Here is a 21,025-nt window from a genome sequence, read left to right as displayed (position 1 = left end):
ACGTAAACATATTTTTAGTTTGACAAACACAGTCGTTGCTTGGTGTTAGCTGAGTTCATCATCACGAGGTGGTTCGGCGTGACGTGAACTCTAACTGTCAAACCCTGCTTTGTAAAATAATTATAATGTCATTCACATGCTCGATAGAATGTTTGTATATTTAGGAAGTTCGAAAAATCGTTAAAAGACGATATTGCCCCTAATGGTACCATTAAGTCGATTAAGCCTCGAACTAGTTCAAATAGGACTTTTAAGGTGAAATTAAGAGTTTCACAGTTCAGGGATGACTCAAAATGGTAATTCGGAGTTCGAGGATCAATTCGGAGTCAAATCGAAATTTTCACTATCTAGGGGCAAAATCGTAATTTTTTCACTCGCAGATAAAATTTGAGATTGAGAGAATTTAGATCACATTTGACAAATTGGAGAATGGTATTAGTATAAGGGATGAAAAATATGTCTATGGGCAATTTTTCAGTTTTTGGGGTAAAAATGTAATTTTTCACTTTACAGGGGTAAAAGTGTAATTTTTAAAAATTTACTCCACCAAAACTTTGGAAAAGTCTAGAAATTTCATGGAAGACATGGATAAGTGAAGAGGATTGAGTGGTAGAAAAAGAAAGTCAAAAAAATGGCTAGAAAAAAATAAAATAATAAAATATTCAAAAGATAAATAAAATAATAATATTTTATTAAGCCTATTAAAAGGCTTGAAAATTCCAGAATTATTCATTGGGAGGGTCAGCCAAAACCAGCAGGAGAGAGAGAGAAATAAGAGAAAAAACCCCTAGAGTGAGAAAATTCAAAGAAAAAGTGTGATTTTTCAAGGAATCAAGTGTTTAAAGGTATGATTTCAAGCTTAGCTTAAGATTTAACATTTCCCCATGCATTTCTCCTTATTTTCCATGGTTAAATTATGTGTTTTGATGATGGATTCAAATCTGATCATATGGGTTTAGAGAGAGAAAGTTGTTAGATTAATTTGATTTTGAACTATGTTAGTGTTTAGTGTTAGTTTAGCATGTTTATGAGTAAAACAACAAGAAAAATATTCATTTTCTCCATGAATTTCTCTAGGCCGAATCTAGCCAATGGTGTGTGAGGATGAGGTTGACTTTATTTTAAGAGAATTAGATGGAAAAATGATGAATTATGAGGTTGGAAATTAAATGGGAATTTTTGGTGCAAAAAAATTGAAATTTTTACCCACTAGGGGTAAAAGCGTAATTTGTGATCCGAACTGATAAATTGGACCACATTCACAGTCATTGAGGTATTGTGGATATAATTGGATAATTGAAATTGAAATGGATGGAATTGGAGTTGAATTGGAGATTTTAGAAATTTACACCGTATATAGGCAAGTTAGGTTGGACACTGTGATTAAGCAAATGTCCAAACATTTCACACCCTATCTAGTGCATACGCATGGATAAGAGCCTGAAATAATATATATTGATTTGACACAAATTATTAAATTTTTTGTGTCATGTATTGTGGATAGGTGGTGAGCTATCTGATACGGGTAAAAGACTACACCCGAGGACCGAGAATAGGAGTATATCTACTCCTAGTACAGTGAGTAAACTTACTATCGTCTTAATTATCTAGAGTAGATTTATTTAATTGTGTGATTTTATGGAAAAATGGTTTAATTGGAAAATTATTGTGTTTTATGGGAAAATGGGATTTTATAAAATAATTTTATAAAATTTTTGAAAATTTAATAATGATTTCAAAAATAGAGTAATTGGAGACCTATACTATGATTGTGTTGTTTATCCATGATTTTACATTAAATGGCTTATGATAAATGTGGGTATGACTGGTTATTTTTATGATTTAAAGAATATGTGAACTGCTTTGATTTGCCTTGAATGTGTTAAGTGAGCCATGTCATACTATTGTGATTTTATTGGTTGGTGGATTATAAAGTGGGCACTGCAGTGACGGGGGTTCCGTGGGCCAGCCTAATTAGAGGGGCACGGTTCCCAATTATTGAGCTTACCTCGATTGGAGAGGCGCGTAGGATAACTCTCGAGGTAGGATTTGAGTACACTTCACGCTGGCCACCACGTGAAAGTGGGACTCAGCCAACGCCAAGGAACGGCTGTGTTGTCAGAGGTGAAATGTGTTTGTGTGTGTGACAATAAACAGCCTTGGCGGTCTCGGTAAGATGCCTTCGCGGGGTATCCCCGAGAATGGATTTTTGGCAAGGGCCAAGTTTTTGAAAAGTGCATAAGCCATGTTGAGTAATTAGATGAAATCCAATTATTTATATGGGTTAAGATGAATTATTTTAATTGTCTCCTATTACTCGGCTTTAGATTATTTTGATGATGTCTGTCTACTCACTGGGATTTTATAATCTCACCCCTTCTTCCTATACATTTTTCAGGCTCAGAATAAGCAGTAGACTATCAATTGCATCGAGAAGTAAATTTCGGAGTTGCATCCTAGAAAGCAAGGTTATAGACTTAAACCTTCTCAGTTATTTGGGGGCCCACGTGTCATTGTAATTTAAATTGCATACTCCAGTTTTCTATATTACAGTATGTATAAATTTATTTTGTTTTTATGTGCAGAAAATTAATTTTTGATATTTCATATATATATATATATATTGTTTTACATTAAAATAGATTATTTTAATTAATATTTTTATTTTATTTTATTATTCAAAAAAAAAAGAAGAAAGAGAGAGGAATGAAAAAACTGGTACAAAAGCCTTGCGAGGTCTCAAAAGGCATTCAGGGGAAGAATGTCTGTCGAGGCTTCGCGGCGGTTGTCATGGGCTCGATGGGAGTTCCGAGTCGTGACACTAACCATACCTCAGGAGATACCCTGCGCGCCTCTCTGACCGAGGTACGTATATAACCAGATTTCATGCCCCTCAATAGGCTGGTCCACAGAACCCGCCCACTGCAGCAACCTAAACCCACCATACAATAAAATTTGCTATAGCATGACATGGTAATTATTTGATTTTACAACCTCTCAAGGCAAATCAACAGTTCACACATTTTCAGCACATTTACCAATTCCGCCATTCATGCCAATATTGCCATAAGCCAATCAATTAGAACCATAAATTCACAATACATCAAATGGTCTCCAATTACTCTATTTTCAAAGCCATCATTCAATTTCAAGATAATTTATAAAATCATTTCATTTAAACACATTTTGTTTATAAAACCTAAAAATTAACCATTTAAACTCATTTTCCATAAAATTCACAAAATCAAATAAAAAGACCACTTTAGATAATTAAAATGATAATAAGGTTACTCACTATTTCAGGAGTCGAATTTTTAGAGTACTCCGACTATCGATCCTCGGGTACAATTTCTTTGCCCTTATCAGAGGATTCACCACCTAAACATAATGCACAATCAAGTAATTTGCCACATTGGTGCTAAACCGTTATAAAACTATATGGATGCATGAAATGGAATGCAAGTTGTTCAGATTATCGTCTAAACACGGTGTTCTACACAATTCAATTGTGTATCTAAATAAAACAGTATTGACCTAATTCGATCTATCACTCGATTAATTGGCCAATATGTCCAATTCAACTCCAATTAACTCCATTTTTCTTCTAATCCCCCAAACCATCAAACACAAGTCAAATAGCATAAAATTTAGCAAAATCATCTTCACATTTTCTCTTGGGAATTTCGGCCATGGTGGGTGCATCCACACTATGATTTTTCCTACTTGATTTTATCACCGTAATTCATCATTTCTTAACCAATTCACTTGAAATAAAATCAAATCCACCATACACACTCTACATGGAAGATTCGACCAATGATGGGTGATGGGAGGAAGTGAATTTTTCTTGTTGGCTTTTCATGCTACACATCACTAACTAACTAAAAACACTAAAATACATTGAAATCTAACCAAATCAAGCATCAAAACCTCCCTCTAAGTGTTTGGCCAGCAAGGGATTCATCATGATTGCATGTGATTCAACCATGGAAAATAAGAAAAAATGCTTAAGAAAGAGAGATCTCAAGCTTAAATTGAAAAATCTTACCTTTTTTCACTTGTTTTCTTGAATTTTCACAAATTTCCCTTGAATTTTTCCACCTACGGTTTTGTTCTTCCTTTTTCTTACTTCTCCTTGGTGAGGCCGACCATAATGAAGAGAAATGGGCTGGTTTTGTGCTAATTTATAAGGAAAATAATAATGAAATAAAAGCTTGACACTTGTCACCTTACCATTTGTCCGTTTTTAAATTCTTAACTATTAAGCTTTCTTTCTCCACCACATAAAATATTTCAATTATCCACAATATAAAATGTTAATGGATGAAATCCATGGGCATGACAAGTGTTGGGTGTGTAAAATTACAATTTTGCCCTTGGGTGGTAAAATGTCTATTTTGCCCTTATCCTTAGAAAAACGTCGAAATTAAAATTCTTCACTTCTCAAACTCAAATTATACTCCAAATGATAAATCTTAGTCAAAAATTTCATCCAACACTCACATCTTAACCTCGGGTGGCAAAATGACCATTTTGCCCCTAGGTCATGAAAATTCCAATTTGACTCCAAATTAATTCTCAAACTCCGAATCACCATATTAAATCATTCTAGGAATTCAAAATTCAAAATTTCATCTTAAAATCTTTATTTGGTCTAGTTCGAGGCTTAATTCAACTTAGTTGTACCATTTAGTACACTACCATCTTTTGACAATTTTTTTTCGAGGCTTTCCAAGTATGCAAGCATATTGTCAATCACATGAATGACATGGTAAGTATATTATAAGGTAGGGCTTGACAATCAACCTCAAGGAACATTGCCTAGTGATACGAGGTGAATCCAAGGAGATAAGGTAAGGAAAAAGTTATGGCAATCACCTTGAGAAGCGGAAAAGAGGTTGAACATAGTGTTAGGCAAGCTAATTTTCAAGATGATCCTGTTGAGAATAAAACGGTGATTGAGACAATTGATAGGCAAAGTCAAGAGAAGGAAGCAAAGACAACTTTACCACCACCACCTTTTCCTTAACGCCTTAAAAAACAAAAGCTTGATAAGCACTTCCAAAAATTTCTTGAGCTATTCAAAAAGCTTCACATCAAAATTCCTTTTGTGGAAGCTTTAGAGAAAATGCCATCATTTGTGAAGTTCATAAAGGACATATTGACAAATAAGAGAAAACTAGAGGATTTTGGGACAATTACGCTCATTAAGGAGTGTAGCACAATAATCCAGACCAAGCTTCCATCAAAGCTTAAGGACCCAAGCAGTTTTTCTATCCCTTGCTTGATTGGTAATTTTAATTTTTTGAGCCCTTTATGTGACTTGGGTGTTGGTGTCTCAATTATGCTTTTGTCTGTTGCTAGGAGAATTAGACTGCCGGAGATTCAACCTACTACAATCACATTGCAACTAGCTGACAGAGTGATAAGGCACCCTTGTGGGGTTATAAAGGATGGCTTGCTTAAGGTTGGGAAATTGTACATTCTAGTGGATTTCATTGTACTTGAGATGGAAGAAGATCCAGAGATTCTAATCATACTGGGACTTCTATTCTTGGCCACTGCAGGTGCACTAATAAATGTAAGGGAAGGCAAAATAACTCTCAAAGTTTGAGATGAGGTAGTTGAATTTACTATTTTCAATTCTCCTAAATGCCCTTCCTTTATAGCTCAATGTTATAGAGTAGACTTAGCTAATGAAGGTAAACGTAATCCTAGCCCACCACCTACAAGTAAGTAAGTACCAACTCATAAGTTAGAGCCACTGCCACTACATTTCAACATGAAGTAGTGTTATGATGTGCATAATATACCACCTTTCGATGATCTTGATTTTGAGGTTGGACAACACGTAACATTCTTTAGTGCACACCTCAACCTTTTATCATGGCAACTTCAACCATATTGGTGGAAAACCTTTAAGGTGGTAAAACTTTTGTCATATGGCTATGTTGAAATTTTTAGTACACTTATTGGGGCATTCAAGGTAATGAAACAAAGCCTCAAGCATTTTTACGGTGATGAAGAAGCGACAAATGGGGTATCATAGTCAAGCTAGTGACTATAAAGAAGCACTTCTTGAGAGGCAACCCAAGCTATATCCTTTTAAGTTTGGTAGTGTTTTTGTTAGATTTTACTTTTCTATTTAAATAAGTATTTCTAACCTCTCCCTAGCTTGTTTGTTAAGTCTGTAGGTTTGGAAAGCATGAAGCTAAGGAGGACAAAAATTAGAGCTTTCATTGCACTGTCACCATTGATAAGGGAGTCTCTGTTCCTTATTCTTTTAGCTTTTCACATTGAGGACAATGTGCAATTTAAGTTTGGGGGAGGGTTTTATTGTTATTAGTGTTTGTGATAGTTTAAGTTAGTTTATTTTCGTTACATTTTTTTTATGCATGTGCATTTGCATTTGAACTAAATTTAATTGTGCCAATTTTGTTTAATTTTTTTATCCAATGATGAGAACTCAATTATATTCTTATCTTGATTCTTCGAGACATGTGAATATTGTTTGAGTGTTATAGAAATTCTCCTATGAAGCTTTATTGTTAGGTTAAAATTTTTACATTTTGAGCACCATGTCTTTTGCTTAGATTCATTGTACTTATTTAGAGAAGGTTTATGTGAATGTGAAAATTTTGAATTATGTATTAAGTTCTAGAATTTGTTTGATTCTCTCTCGAGGTAAAATTCTAGGCTATACTTAGTTAAGGAGATGATTTAGGCCATTTTTGGACCGACTAAGCCTTTTGTAGCTTCCTTTACATAAATTATCCTTCGTTTCCCCCTTTGAGCCTAATGACATCTTTTCTTTGTTTGAACACTTAATTTTTTAGCTTAGACCCTTATATTAATATTTCCAACAATTCTTGCATCCCTCATTCCTAAGTGCATAAGTCAATTTAGGATGTGTTATGAGCCACATAGTGAAAGAGGTAGTCAAGTTGAAAAAGTGATGAAAAGTTCAAAAATATGATTGTATTCATCTCACTACCTAATAAAAGAAGTTTAGGAGTGTGAAATTAAGAAAAAAGAAAAAGGGAAAGAAAGAATGAAGTGTTGAACAAAAGAAAAAGGTTGATGGAAAGGGTATGCTAGGTGAAGGAAAACAAAACTCTGAATAGGTTCTAGATTAACTATGTGCTTAGGGTAATTTGAGCTATACATTATCTCATATCCCACCTTAACCCTAGCCATACATTACAAGCTAATTAAAGTCTTGTTGATCCTTAATTTAGTGTTAGTCTATATCAGTGAAGAGAGAGATGAAAAGCAAACTTATGGAATTTAATTACTAATTAAAATTTTCCATGAATCTAAACTTATCTGGATTGTACAATGTTCTAGGTGAAAAGACTACACACACACACACACACAAAAATCCACTTAACAATAAGCTTGTATTTGAATTGAAACATGAACTTGAATAATATTTGTGTATTGTTTAGAGTTGAGAATTTGGATTAACTTTTAAGGATATTAAAAGTGATTGCTGAAGTGGTGCAATTGATTTCTATTTAAGTTATTTTCTTTATTTATGTTACTGTATTTTATTTTATGTTTTACTCGAGGACTAGCAAAATCTTAAGTTTGAGGATGTGGTAACTCTATTATATAGAGTTATTTTGACACATTTTTGGGGCTTCAGTAGTTAGATCTTTGAGATATTAGATTTAGATCATAGCATTTTAGGTGTTTTGCTTATTTAAGTTTGATTACATGTTGAGTAGTTAATTTAAGTTATTTTAGTTAAATTTTATGTACTTTTTTTTAAATTACTTTAAAAGTAGTATTGGTAATTTCTCTTCTCGCTTTTGTAGGAAATTTGATGGAAAAGGCTTATTTAATGAAAATCCGTGCAAGTATGGTGATGACTTCATTCATATATGTTGTGGTATTTTAACCATATCTCTCTCTCTAAAGAACTCCAAATGAAGTGATTCTTGAACCACTAGAACAGTAAGAGGAAGCGCTACAACTTTTATGTTTACCACTTTGCCCAGTTCTGACTGGATCATGGTCAAAATATTTGTCTAAGTTAGAGCACTGTAGCAGTATGCATGGACTCAATATGATGCAGTATTTGGAGCATATCTTTCAATCCCTAAGTCTAATTGACGTGAATCCTAAGCCATTGAAAAGCTAAGAGATAGGAATAAAACTTTTATGTTTACCACTTTGCCTAGTTCGGAGCAGATCAGGGTGAACATCACGTTCAAATTTGATATACTACCTCAGCACTGAGAGAAAAAGGCTGCAGTGCTAGTGAAAGGAAGCTCACCATACAATTTTCCCGAGAGCTCAGGACCGCAGCGTTGGGCAATTTTCCAAGAATAAAAATTGGATAGGATTTTAGCATTTAGGTTACTTGGAGCCTATTTAAGGGACCTTTTTCATAGATTTTAAGGAGGAGGCAACAAGCAACTATTCTGGACATTTGGAGCCAAGAACAAAGCAAGAAAACAAGAGAATTTGAGAGAGAATTGAGATTGCAAAGCATTGACACTTAGTTTCTTTCTCTACTTTTGTGTTTCTTTTATTTTCTTTGATTTGGATTCATGGTTAAATTTCTTTGGATATTGTTTTTATTACATATTATGAGCTAAATTATCTTTCTAGGATTATGGTGGATTTCAACATATAGTTTGAATATTAGTTTCTCTTTTATTTATCATGAATGGGTGTTGTTTTACTTATTTAAATATGTTTTTAATGCTTTTGATTCTCTGGCTAATCATTAACTGAGTTGTAAATCTAATTGAGACTCAACAGAGAGATTTTAGATTGAACTAAGGTTTGAATAGTGTATGTTCATGTCACTTAGGTGATCTGATTCGCGATTGAGTAGACATACACCAATTCTCATATATAGCCACATTAGGACACTTGCTTAATGAACTTACTTTAATTGATTTCTATAGATATATAGTGAATTAATTAAGTTACGTATTTGTATAAGCAACTTGATGGAGACTTGTCCATAGCTTTGGATTCTAGGTTAGTAAAATTGCCCAAGAAAGATAAATAACAAGAAAAGTTGGTATTAGATGAAATGTTGAATGAACCTATAATCCTAGGTCTTTAATATACTACCTTTCTCAACTTATTTAGTTTGTTAGTTAATTTAGTTTTTATTTTCATTTTGTTTTAATTAATTTTTTGTAAATTTTGATTACTTAAATAAGATTAATTTGTTATAAGATTTTAGTACTTAGTAAAAATTTAGGAACAAATCTCCTTGGGAATGATACTCTACTTCATCACTATATTACTTGTTCGATAAGTATACTTGCATGTGCAAAATCGACAACACCTTCCGTCACATCAATGGTTGCACTAGCAGTAGCCAAGAATGGTTGTCCCAAGATTAATGAAATTTCCACATCTTCTTCCATGTCAAGCACAATGAAGTCCACTAGAATGTAGAAATGCCCAACTTTAACCAACACATCCTCAATAATCACAATAGTGTACGTAACTGTTTTGTCAGCTAATTTCAAAGAAATTTTTGTAGGTTGTATCTCATCAAGTCCAATTTTCTTAGCAATTGACAAAGGCATAATTGAAATACTAGCACCCAAATCACATAAAGATTTAGAAAATTTAAATCTACCAATAGTGCAAGGGATAGAAAAACTCCCTAGATCTTTCAACTTGGTGGAAGCTTATTTTGAAGCATAGCACTGCACTCCTCAGTAAGTGCAACTATTGCAAAGTCTTTCAATTTCCTCTTATTGGTTAGGATGTCTTTTAGAAACTTAACATAGCTTGGCATGTTTTCCAAAGCTTCAGCAAAAGGAATATTTATGTAGAGGTTCTTGAAAACATTGAAAAATTTCTCAAATTGCTTATCTAGCTTTTGCTTTTGTAACCTTTGCGAAAAGGGTGGTGGAGGATAATTTGCTTGAGACTTCACTTGATTTTTAGCTTTCTCATCATCTTTCTTTTCAACTTTAACTTTTTTCTCAACAATTAATTCTTCATCATCCACATGCTCTTTGGAACACTCACTTGATTTTTCCTTTACCCTTTCAACTTTTTTTCCATTCCTAAGGGTGATTGCATTACATTGTTGCTTACCTTTGGGATTGGCTTGAGTATCACTTGGCAAGGCACCCTAGGGCCTATTATTGATGGAATTTGCAAGCTGTCACATTTAGGTCCCAAGATTTCTTAAAGAAGCTTCATAGCTTTGAATTATAGCATCATTCTTTGATATGTATTTGATAACTTTATTATATAGAGTTATTATGACACATTTTGGAGGCTTAAATAGCTAGATCTTTGAGATTTTAGGTTCGGATTGTAGCATTTAGGTGTTTTTCTAGTTTAAGTTTGATTACATGTTGAGTAGTTAATTTAAGTTATTTTAGTTAAATTTTATGTTATTTTGTTTTAAATTACTTTAAGAGCAGTTATTGCTGGTTTCTTTCATTGCTTTTGTAGGAAATTTGATGAAAAAGTCTCATTTGATGAAAATTCGTACAAGTATGACGATGGCTTCATTCGTATATATTATGGTATTTTGATCATATCTCTCTCTATAGAACTCAAAATGAGGTGATTCTTAAAGCACTAGAATTATAAGAAAAAGGGCTACAACTTCTGTGTTTATCACTTTGCCCAGTTATAATTGGATTGTGGTCAAAATATTTGTCTAATTCAAAGCAATGCTATAATATGCATGGACTGAACATGATGTGGTATTTAGAGCATATCTTTCAATCCATAACTCCAATTGATGTGATTCTTAAGCCATTGCAAAGTTAAGAGATAGGAATAAAGCTTTCATGCTTACTACTTTGCCCAGTTCAAATCAGATCAAGATGAAAATCACATTCAAAATTAATAGACTGCTATAGTGCTGGGAGAACAAGGCTTGAGCGCTAGTGAAAGGAAGCACACCATATTTTCTTGAGAACTTAGCACTGTAGCACTGAAAAAGTAGCACCACAGCGTTGGCTGATTTTCTAAAAATAAAAAGTTAACAAGATTTTGGAAATTAGGTTATTTAGAGGCTATTTAAGGAACTTTTTCAAAGATTTTAAGGGGGAAGCAGCAAGCAACTATTCTGGAGATTTGGAGCCAAGAACAAAGCAAGAAAACAAGAGAAATTGAGAGAGAATTAAGATTGCAAAGCTTCAAAACTTAGTTTCTTTATCTACTTTTGCGTTTCTTTTATTTTCTTTGACTTGGATTCATGGCTAAATTTGTTTGGATGTTGTTTTTATTAGTTATTATGAGCTAAATTATCTTTCTAGGATTGTGGTGGATTGCAACATGTAGTTTGAATATTAGTTTCTCTTTTATTTATCATGAATGAGTGTAGTTTTGCTTATTCAAATATGTTCTTAATGCTTTTGATTGCTTGGTGAACAATTAATTGATTGGTGAATCTAATTGAGACTCGACAGAGAGATTTTAGATTGGACTAAGGTTTGAATAGTGTATGTTCACGTCACTTAGGTGATCTAATTTGCGATTCAGGTAGACATACTCCAATTCCCATACATAGCCACAGTAGGACATTTGCTTAATGAAGTTAATTTAATTGCTTCCTATAGACATATAGTGAACTAATGAAGTTAGGTATTTGTACAAGCAACTCAACGGAGACTTGTCCATAGCTTTGGATTCTAGGTTAGTAAAACCACCCAAGAAAGATATATAACAAAACAAGTTGGTATCAGATGAAGTTTTAAATGAACTCGTAATCCTAAATTTTAATATATTGCCTTTCTCAAGTGAATTTTTAGTTTATGTTAATTAATTTAGTGGTTGCTTTCATTTAGTTTTAATTAATTTTCTAAAACATCAAGTTGCTTCAACAAGATTAATTTGTCATAATTTTAGTACTTAGTGAAGAATTAGGAGCTAATCCTTGTGGAATACGATTCTAGACTTACTGTCTATATTACTTGTTCGATACGTATACTTGTGTGTGCAAAATCGATAGTAGTATTGCATTAGAAGTTCTTCCAATTGGGGCTTCTTTTTAGGAATTGGTGGTCTAGCTTGTTATTGAAACCTAGAGGGCATGATGGGTTTTGGATTTGAAGGCCCTGAATTGTTGTTCCATGAAAAGTTTGGGTGGTTACTGATTCAGAATTGTATGGACATTGATCACTTGGATGGCTATCTCCACACATCTCACAAAGTACAAATGAATTTTGAACAGCATGAACTCCCAATGTGTCAAACTTCTTGGATAGTGCAGCCACTTGTGCTGTTATGATGCTAACTACATTAATTTCATAGGCTCCAATAACTTTTCTCAGACCAGACCTTTCTGAAGGCCATTGGTAATTATTTGAGGCCATATCTTCCAACAGATTATAAGCATCTGCAACATTCTTACCAATTAATGCCCCACTAGCGGCAGCATCAATTGTAGTTTTTATTGAACCAACTAGCACATTGTAAAATGTCTGAACTTGCAACCAATTAGGAATTGCATGTTATGGGAATTTTCTAAGTTGTTCCTTAAATCTCTCCCAAGCTGCATACAAGGATTCACTTTTGAATTGTGTGAATGAGGTTATATCATTCCTCATCTTTACAGTCCTGGCAGGTGGAAAGAATTTTGCCAAAAACTTTTGAGCCAAGTCCTCTTATGTAGAAATAGACCCACTAGTAATTAATTAAGCGAACTCTTTGCTTTATCCCTCAAAGAAAATGGAAACAGTCTCAATTTGATAGCATTATCAATTACTCCATTATATTTGAAAGTATCGCAAATTTCTAGTGTCACGACCCGGAACCTCCCTCAGGCCCATGACAATCGCCGCAACGTCCCTGATTGACACTCATTATCCGGAATGCCAACCGGAATCCCGCAAGGCTTACATATCAATTTCTTTCCTTTCCTGTGAGCAATCGTTGTTAAATATCTAGTTTTTAGAGAATATACACTATTTTAGATCAAAAATAATCAAAATAAAATTTTCGCCACACAGGGGTATTTTGGTCATTTTTTTCTCAAAAATTTTGAAACTGGCTAAAACGTAATATACAAGTACAACACACATAATTCATATTCAAAATGAGTTTAAAAGTCTAAAATCTTCATTTAAAACGAAATTACGGTTATTTGAATATAATAAAAAAATAAAAGAAATATTAAGGAAAATATTCTATTTTCTTATAAAACAATATTTATAGAGTTATACGTGAATAATTTTTATAGCGTAAAAGCTAAATAAATTTATACATACTGAAATACAGTAAGCCAAAATATTTAATTTAATTTACAATAACAAGAGGGCCCCCGAATAAACAAAAGTAAAGAGGACTGTGAACCTACGGTTTGGAAAATGCAGATCCAATGGTAGTCCTCGATGAGATCAGCTATCTACAGTCTATACTGAACCTGAAATGGGTGGAAAGGAGTTGGGTGAGATTTTGCAATCCCAATGAGTAAACAGACATTATCATAAATATCTAAAGGCGAGTAAAATGGAGGCAAGTTTAAACAACAAATTTCAACCCATTTCATAATGTTTTCAATTTATTTCTTAAACCATAAAATATTTGTAATTTACCAAAACAGTTGTTAAGGCTTATGTCTTTTATTAAAACAAGGCTCAAGCCAAAACTAATCCTCGGGGATACCTTGGCCGAGGCATCTAACCGAGTCCGCCAAGGGTGTTAAAATATTCACACGTGAAACACATTTTTATTTTTAAAACCAGCCGTTCCTTGGCGTTGGCCGAGTTACACATTCACGTGGGGGTTCGACGTGAAGTGAGCTCTAATACTACCCCAGGAGTTACCCTCCTCGCCTCTACAACCGGAGTAACTATATAACTGGGTTTACCGTGCCCCTCTAATAGGCAGTCCACGGAAACCCGTCACTGCAGTGACTAACCCACCAATTTTAATAAAATTTCGACAGTATAACGTGGCTTTTATTTATTTATCCAGCCTGCATAGTAAAACAACTTACATAAATTTCCCAATGCATTCACAAAATATAGCCACATATACTCATTTCTCATAAGCCATTCCTAGGAAAATATATATTTTTCAAGTCAATTTGCAGCCTCCAATTACTCAATTTCATAATCAATACAATATATTTTTATTTGTCACATTTATTCCTAAAACATCAAAAATCCCGTTTTAATCTCGTTTTCATTTCATAAAATACATAAAGGGCATTTAAAAATAAACTCTAGATAATTTACAATAATAATAAGTTTACTCACCGTTTGTACAAACTAAAAGCTTTCTAAGCGCCCCGATCACTACTCGTCGGGTACGACTTCTTTGCCTTTTCCGGAAGGCTCTCCTCCTAGACACATTACAAAAATTTACACAATTCATCACATTGATGCTAAATCACTATATAATTAACTTAAATCCTATACTAATGCATGGTATGAAATGCAATAGCCTAAAACGGCTTAAACGCGGTATTAACCTATTTTTGGCACTTTGCCCGATAAATTGCTAACGCGCTCCATTTTAGCTCTAAATCATCCCATTCTCTCTCCAACATTTCTAACCATTAAATATCAGCCAATAACCTTCTAAAAACAACAAAATCAGCTCACTCCCTTCCTTGGAAAATTCGGCCAAAAATGGGACATTAACTCGGTTAATTTTCTACTTTGTTTTTCTATCACGTTTAATCGTTTTTCATCATTTTCTCTTCATTTTCCTTAGAATAAAATCAATTCATCATCATTGTACAGCATTGAGCATCCAGCCAAGAGTGGGTATTGTGAAAATTTAATGATTTCTTGCCCAATTTAATTTCTAAACACATTTAACTAACTAAAACTATCAATTTAACTAAAAATCAAAACCTAAAAATTTCAATTTCTCTCCCCTAGAATTTCGTCCAGCCCTTGATATCACTTTTTGATCTCTCTCCTCAAGCATGCTAAATGGAAATAAAGGCATAGGAAAGGTAGAAATCAAGCTAAAATCGAAAAATCTTACCGTTAGACGCGTAAACGGTCGAAAACCGCGAATTTCCCTTTGAATTTTCTTGTTTCTCTTTGGTTTTTCTTTTTTTCTTCCTTTCCTCTCTATTTCCTCTCTTTTTCTTCCTTATGGCCGGCCAGCACTCAAAATTTGGGTTTAAATGGCTGACTTTTCATTAAAATAATATTATTTCATTAAAAAATGCCACGTGTCACTTTCCCATTGGCCCATTTTTAAAATTTCATCCATTTGTTTCCAAATTTTCACCATACACTTGTCTCATATATTCATAGCTTAGATAAAATTCTCAGACTCATCCAAAGTCTCGGTGGAGTAATTTTTGAAATTTACACTTTTGCCCCCGTAAAAGTCAAAAATTACATTTTTGCCCCAAAAATTGAAAAATTGCCCATAGACATATTTTTCATCCCTTATACTCATACCATTCTCCAATTTGTCAAATTTGATCTAAATTCTCTCAAAATCTCAAATTTTGTCCGTGGGTGGCAAAATTACGATTTTGCCCCTACACTCCAAAAATCACCAGAATTAAACTTTTTCACTTCCTATCATTAAATTATACTCCAAATAGTTAATCTTGGTCAAAAATTTCACTCCATGATCAAATTATTATCTTAGGTGGCAAAATGACGATTTTGCCCTTGAATATCAAAATTTCTAATTTTACCCCAAATGAACCCTCGAACTCCGAACAATCATTTTTAGTCATTCCTGGACTATAAAATATTAAATTTCATCCTACAATTCCTATTTGAACTAGTTCGAGGTTAAATCAATTTAAGTGTACCGTTAGGTACAATATCAGGTTTCGTCTATTCTTAGGTGCTTTTCTAGCGTAATAACATGCTACTCAATGCATGTATGTCATGACATGTATTTATAGGGTCGGGTTTTACAATTCTACCCCCCTTAAAATAAAATTTTGACCTCAAAATTTCACTTACCAGATTCGACAAATAGATGCGGGTATTGGTTCCTCATCTGATGCTCTACTTCCCATGTCATTTCCTCCATTCGAGCACTTTTCCACAACACTTTGACCATTGAAATACTCTTGTTTCTCAGTACTCGATCCTTTCGATCCAAGATACTCACAGGTTGTACCTCGAACTTCAAATCGTCATGCAACTCGATCGGAGGTGCTTCGAGGACGTGAGAGGGATCTGGTACATATTTCTTAAGCATGGAGACATGGAAAACGTTGTGGATCCGATCTAACTCCGGAGGTAATTCTAACCGATAAGCCACTGGTCCAATCCTTTCAATGATTCGGAATGGTCCAATATATCTCGGGTTGAGCTTTCCCCTCTTCGCAAATCGAATCACACCTTTCATTATCCAATAAAACACCATAATTTATCATGATAGTATAATCAATAAGATTTAATACTTCAAAGTATTCAAATTATTACCTTTCCAAGGAGAAACCTTAAGAAAAACTTTATCATCGATCTCAAACTCCAAGTCTTTTCTCCGTTTATCTGCATAGCTCTTCTGCCTATCCTGGGCTACCTTTAGCCTCTCTCGTATAACCTTGATCTTGTCATTAGTTAGCTCGATCAATTCCACACTCACTAACTTTCTTTCACCCACTTCATCCCAACAAAGTGGAGTACGACATTTCCTTCCATATAAAGCTTCGTATGGTGCCATACCAATGCTAGACTGAAAGCTATTGTTGTAAGCAAATTCCACCAATGGCAAATGTCTGTCCCAACTCCCAATAAAGTCAATGACACAAGCCCGTAACATATCCTCCAAGGTCTGGATAGTCCTCTCTGACTGACCATCCGTCTGTGGGTGAAAAGCAGTGCTAAATTTCAATTTGGTTCCGAGAGCTTCTTGAAATTTCGGCCAGAATCGAGAAGTGAATCGAGGATCTCGGTCTGACACTATAGAAACGGGAACTCCATGTAGCCTCACAATCTCATCTATATAGAGCTGAGCCAGCTTCTCAATAGAGTATGTACTATGGACAGCTAAAAAGTGAGCGGACTTAGTCAACCGATCTACGATCACCCAAATCGCATCCTTTCCCCTCTGTGTCCGCGGCAATCCCAAAACAAAATCCATAGTTACATGCTCCCATTTCCACTCGGGAACAGGTAAAGACTGAAGTGTACCTGCTGGCCTCTGATGCTCCGCCTTAACTTGCTGACATACGAGACACTTTGCTACGAATTCTGCTACGTCTCGCTTCATACCCGGCCACCAATAATTCTCCCTGATAGTCCTATACATCTTGGTGCTTCCGGGATGTAATGCATAGGCAGATGAATGGGCTTCTTCCATGATCGCCTGTCTCAACTGGTTTCCCTCAGGAACACAAACTCGATCTTTAAACATCAAGACGTTATCCTCTCCAAATCTGAACTCACTAACTCCCCCATCGGTCAGTTTTTGAATTTCTTTTCTTAACTCATCATCAGACCTCTGAATGTCCTTGATCTGATTAAGTAACGAAGGTCGCACAATGAAGTTTGCCAATAAGGATCCATCCTCACCATTTCTCAACTGGACCCCAAGAGATTTCATCTCTATTAATGCTGGAAAATAACAACTCTGAAGTGCTGCTAAAGACGATGAAGACTTACGACTTAAGGCATCAGCTACAACGTTCGCCTTTCCCGGATGATAGTCTATCACCAAGTCATAATCTTTTATCAACTCCAACCATCGCCTTTGCCTCAAATTAAGCTCCTTTTGGGTGAGCAAATATTTTAAACTCTTGTGATCCGTAAATATCCGACAATGCTCACCATACAAGTAATGCCTCCAGATTTTTAAAGCAAACACCACTGCTGCTAACTCTAAATCATGGGTAGGGTAATTTGCTTCATGCCTCTTTAGCTGTCTAGAAGCATAAGCCACAACTTTTTCATCCTGCATCAATACGCACCCCAACCCCAACTTTGAGGCATCACTATATACTACAAATCCCTTACCATTAACAGGAAGTGTTAAAACGGGAGCGGAGGTTAACCGGTTCTTTAGCTCCTGAAATCGATTCTCACAAACATCATCCCACACAAACTTAACTCCCTTACGAGTTAGACGGGTCAAAGGAGCTGCTATTAAGGAAAACCCCTGAACAAACCTCCGATAATAACCGGCTAATCCGAGGAAACTACGAATCTCCGTCACTGTCTTAGGTTGCTCCCATTGTAAAATTGCCTCTACTTTCTTAGGATCAACATATATTCCAGTTCTCGATACTACGTGTCCCAAGAATACCACTTCCTGTAACCAAAACTCACACTTCGAAAACTTTGCATACAACTGTCTTTCCCTCAAAGTTTGTAATACTATACGCAAGTGGGCAGCGTGCTCATCATTATCTCTCGAGTAAACCAGTATGTCATCAATGAACACAATAACAAACTTGTCCAAGTAAGGGTGGAACACCCTATTCATGAGATCCATAAAAGCTGCCAGTGTGTTAGTTAACCCGAAAGGCATGACCAAGAACTCATAATAACCGTACCGAGTCCTGAACGCTGTCTTGGGTACATCCTGTTCTTTAATCCTCAACTGATGATACCCAGACCTTAGATCAACCTTCGAAAACACTGTAGCTCCCTATAATTGATCAAAAAGATCATCAATCCTCGGTAACGGATACTTGTTCTTAATGGTCATTCTGTTAAGCTGTCGGTAATCGATACATAACCGAAGTGTACCGTCTTTCTTTTTCACAAATAAAACCGGTGCTCCCCACGGAGATATACTAGGGCGTATAAAACCCTTGTCCACCAACTCTTGCAATTGTACTTTCAACTCCTTTAACTTTGCCGGAGCCATTCTATATGGAGGGATAGAAATAGGTGCGGTACCTGGAAGTAAATCAATAGGGAACTCAAGCTCTCGATCAGGAGGCAATCTCGATAAATCATCAGGAAATACATCAGGAAACTCACTTACTATCGGGACATCCTCTAACTTAGGTTCCCCATTTGAAGTATCAATTACGTATGCCAAATAAGTCGGATACCCTTTCTGCACTAATTTCGAAGCTTTGATGGCCGAGATTACACAGGACAGTAATACTCGACGTTTCCCTACAAACACAATCTCTGCTCCCTCTGAATTTCAGAGAACAACTTCCTTTCGAAAACAATCCACGTTCGCCCGATTTGCAGTTAACCAGTCCATACCCAATATTAGATCAAAATCCAGGATCTCTACAGGAATTAAGTCACCCCTAAATTCTTCCTCGCCTACCCTTACCCCACAGTCTCTATAACAACTGTTTCTAACTAGCTTTTCTCCTAAAGGGGTGTGAATTACAATTTCTTCCTCTAATGGTGACAGGTTTCTATCAGCAATTGATGCAAATGTGGTGCTCACATAAGACTTATCTGAGACAGAATCTATCAAAACATAAGCATATTTATCAAATAAAGACATAGTACCTGTCACTACTCCAGGTCGGACCTGTGCCTCATCTTCCGTCACAGCGAAAACTCTTGTCAAGGTACGAGTCTGTGGTCTAAAAAGGTGGATGTGCCAGGGTATTATTCTCCACACCGGACCGTATGGCCACTCCCTGTCTCGGTGGCAACCCAAAAGAATCTCTCCTCTGTATATCAGTGCGAGCTGGTGAAGATGATGCAACTACCGTGGCTCGTCCTAACCGTGGGCAATTACTCCTAATATTACTCGTCTGTCCACATTGGAAACATCTTGTTGGCTCTCTACATAGCCCACTATGATAATTCCCACAATTTCTGCATCTGTCAGAACCTCCGAAACTCTTCCCAAAACCAGTCAAAGCAGATCTGCTAAACCTCGAAGGTCTCTATTGTGATGGTGGAAATGGAGGTCGAGGAGATGTCACAGAAACAGAAGTAGTACTCCCTGAAATCGCTGAGTCCTTGCCTCTTTTTACTGGCTGACTAAAAGACATACCAGGATTCCTCCTTTTTGCAAACTCAGTTCGAATCCTCCTATTCTCAGTCACGAGCTTCTCAGCTCGTAAAGCCATTTGTACCACCTCCTTATGCGGCTCCCTACCAATCACTGTCATCCGCTCTCTAATCTCATTACGGAGCCCTTTCTTGAAATAACTGGCCTGATCCTGCTCAGATTTCATCAGATCCGGCACATATAACATTAACTCGTTAAAACGAGTCTCGTACTCCTCTACAGTTAGATTCTCCTGTTTCAAACTCAAAAATTCTCTCTTCTTTTCTTTTTGATGAAAATAAGTGAAATACTGACCATCAAATTCCTTGAGAAAATTGGGCCACGTCTGAGGAGTAGTGGAACGGGACTTCACTGAATTCCACCAAGTACGAGCCCTCTTCTCTAATAATCTCGTAGCCACCATCAGCTTCATATCGTTGTCTAATCTCATATCAGAGAGAGTCTCTGAAACCTGATTAATCCAGTCCTTTGCCACAGTGGCATCCAACTCACCCGTGAAAGACACATAACCGAGCTGTCTAGCCTCCTTTAGCTTCTTGGAAATGGATACATCTTGTACCGGTGGTGGAACTAAAGGAGTAACAAGTGGTACTATAGGTGGAACTTGACCAGTCGGAGCTCCACCAGCCATTGCGGTAAAGAAAGCTGTCAATGCCTGTGCTGCCTCAGTAGGCATGGTGGGAATACCCGTAGGTGGCGGAGGAGGTGGAGGATGTGGAGGACTATCGGCCTGCTCAGCAGTAGGTGCTGCCCGAATGGTAGACGCAGCCGATTCTTCCCCTACTGCATCTAGCTGACGATGTTGGGAACGACCTTTTCCCCTCCCAACCGATCTAGTGAGAGGTGGGCGTCCGTGAAATACCCCATACTTTGATATAGTGATAAATAAAGTTGATCGAATGCAAATTGAGGTCAATTAAAATGTTTAAAAGTGATAAAAGATGAAAGGAGTAGTTTAGGATAAAATATTTCGCAAGTGAGAAAATAACAATAAAATAATAATAATTTTATCATAGGAGAATTTGTGAGATAAAAGGCGATTCAGAAGTCAAGTGAGGCATAATAAGGTATTTCAAGTACCAAGGAGACAAGATAAAATTTTTAAAATATTAATATTTAACCGGATGTCGAAATCAGTCAAGAAGAA

The 21,025-nt window shown here is 35.8% G+C and overlaps 1 protein-coding gene and 1 long non-coding RNA gene across 2 annotated transcripts; both read left to right on the top strand.

The window, feature by feature from the left end:
• Positions 804-2,503, top strand: LOC108661285. Its single transcript, XR_001927041.1, has 3 exons — positions 804-845; positions 1,505-1,578; positions 2,399-2,503. It is a non-coding gene; the product is annotated as an uncharacterized LOC108661285 (long non-coding RNA).
• Positions 5,129-5,614, top strand: LOC108661137. The gene has a single exon (XM_018117027.1). It carries the CDS (start codon positions 5,129-5,131, stop codon positions 5,612-5,614), a length of 486 nt encoding a protein of 161 aa, XP_017972516.1.

Source organism: Theobroma cacao, chromosome 3 (genome assembly GCF_000208745.1).
Source record: "Theobroma cacao cultivar B97-61/B2 chromosome 3, Criollo_cocoa_genome_V2, whole genome shotgun sequence".
Lineage (NCBI taxonomy): Eukaryota > Viridiplantae > Streptophyta > Magnoliopsida > Malvales > Malvaceae > Theobroma > Theobroma cacao.
The sequence above is the reverse complement of the archived record's forward strand: the minus strand, read 5'-3'. Positions and strand labels throughout refer to the sequence as shown.

Coding starts and splice junctions, on each gene's coding strand:
- LOC108661137 (XM_018117027.1), top strand. CDS start 5,129: ATGCCATCATTTGTGAAGTTCATAAAGGACATATTGACAAATAAGAGA.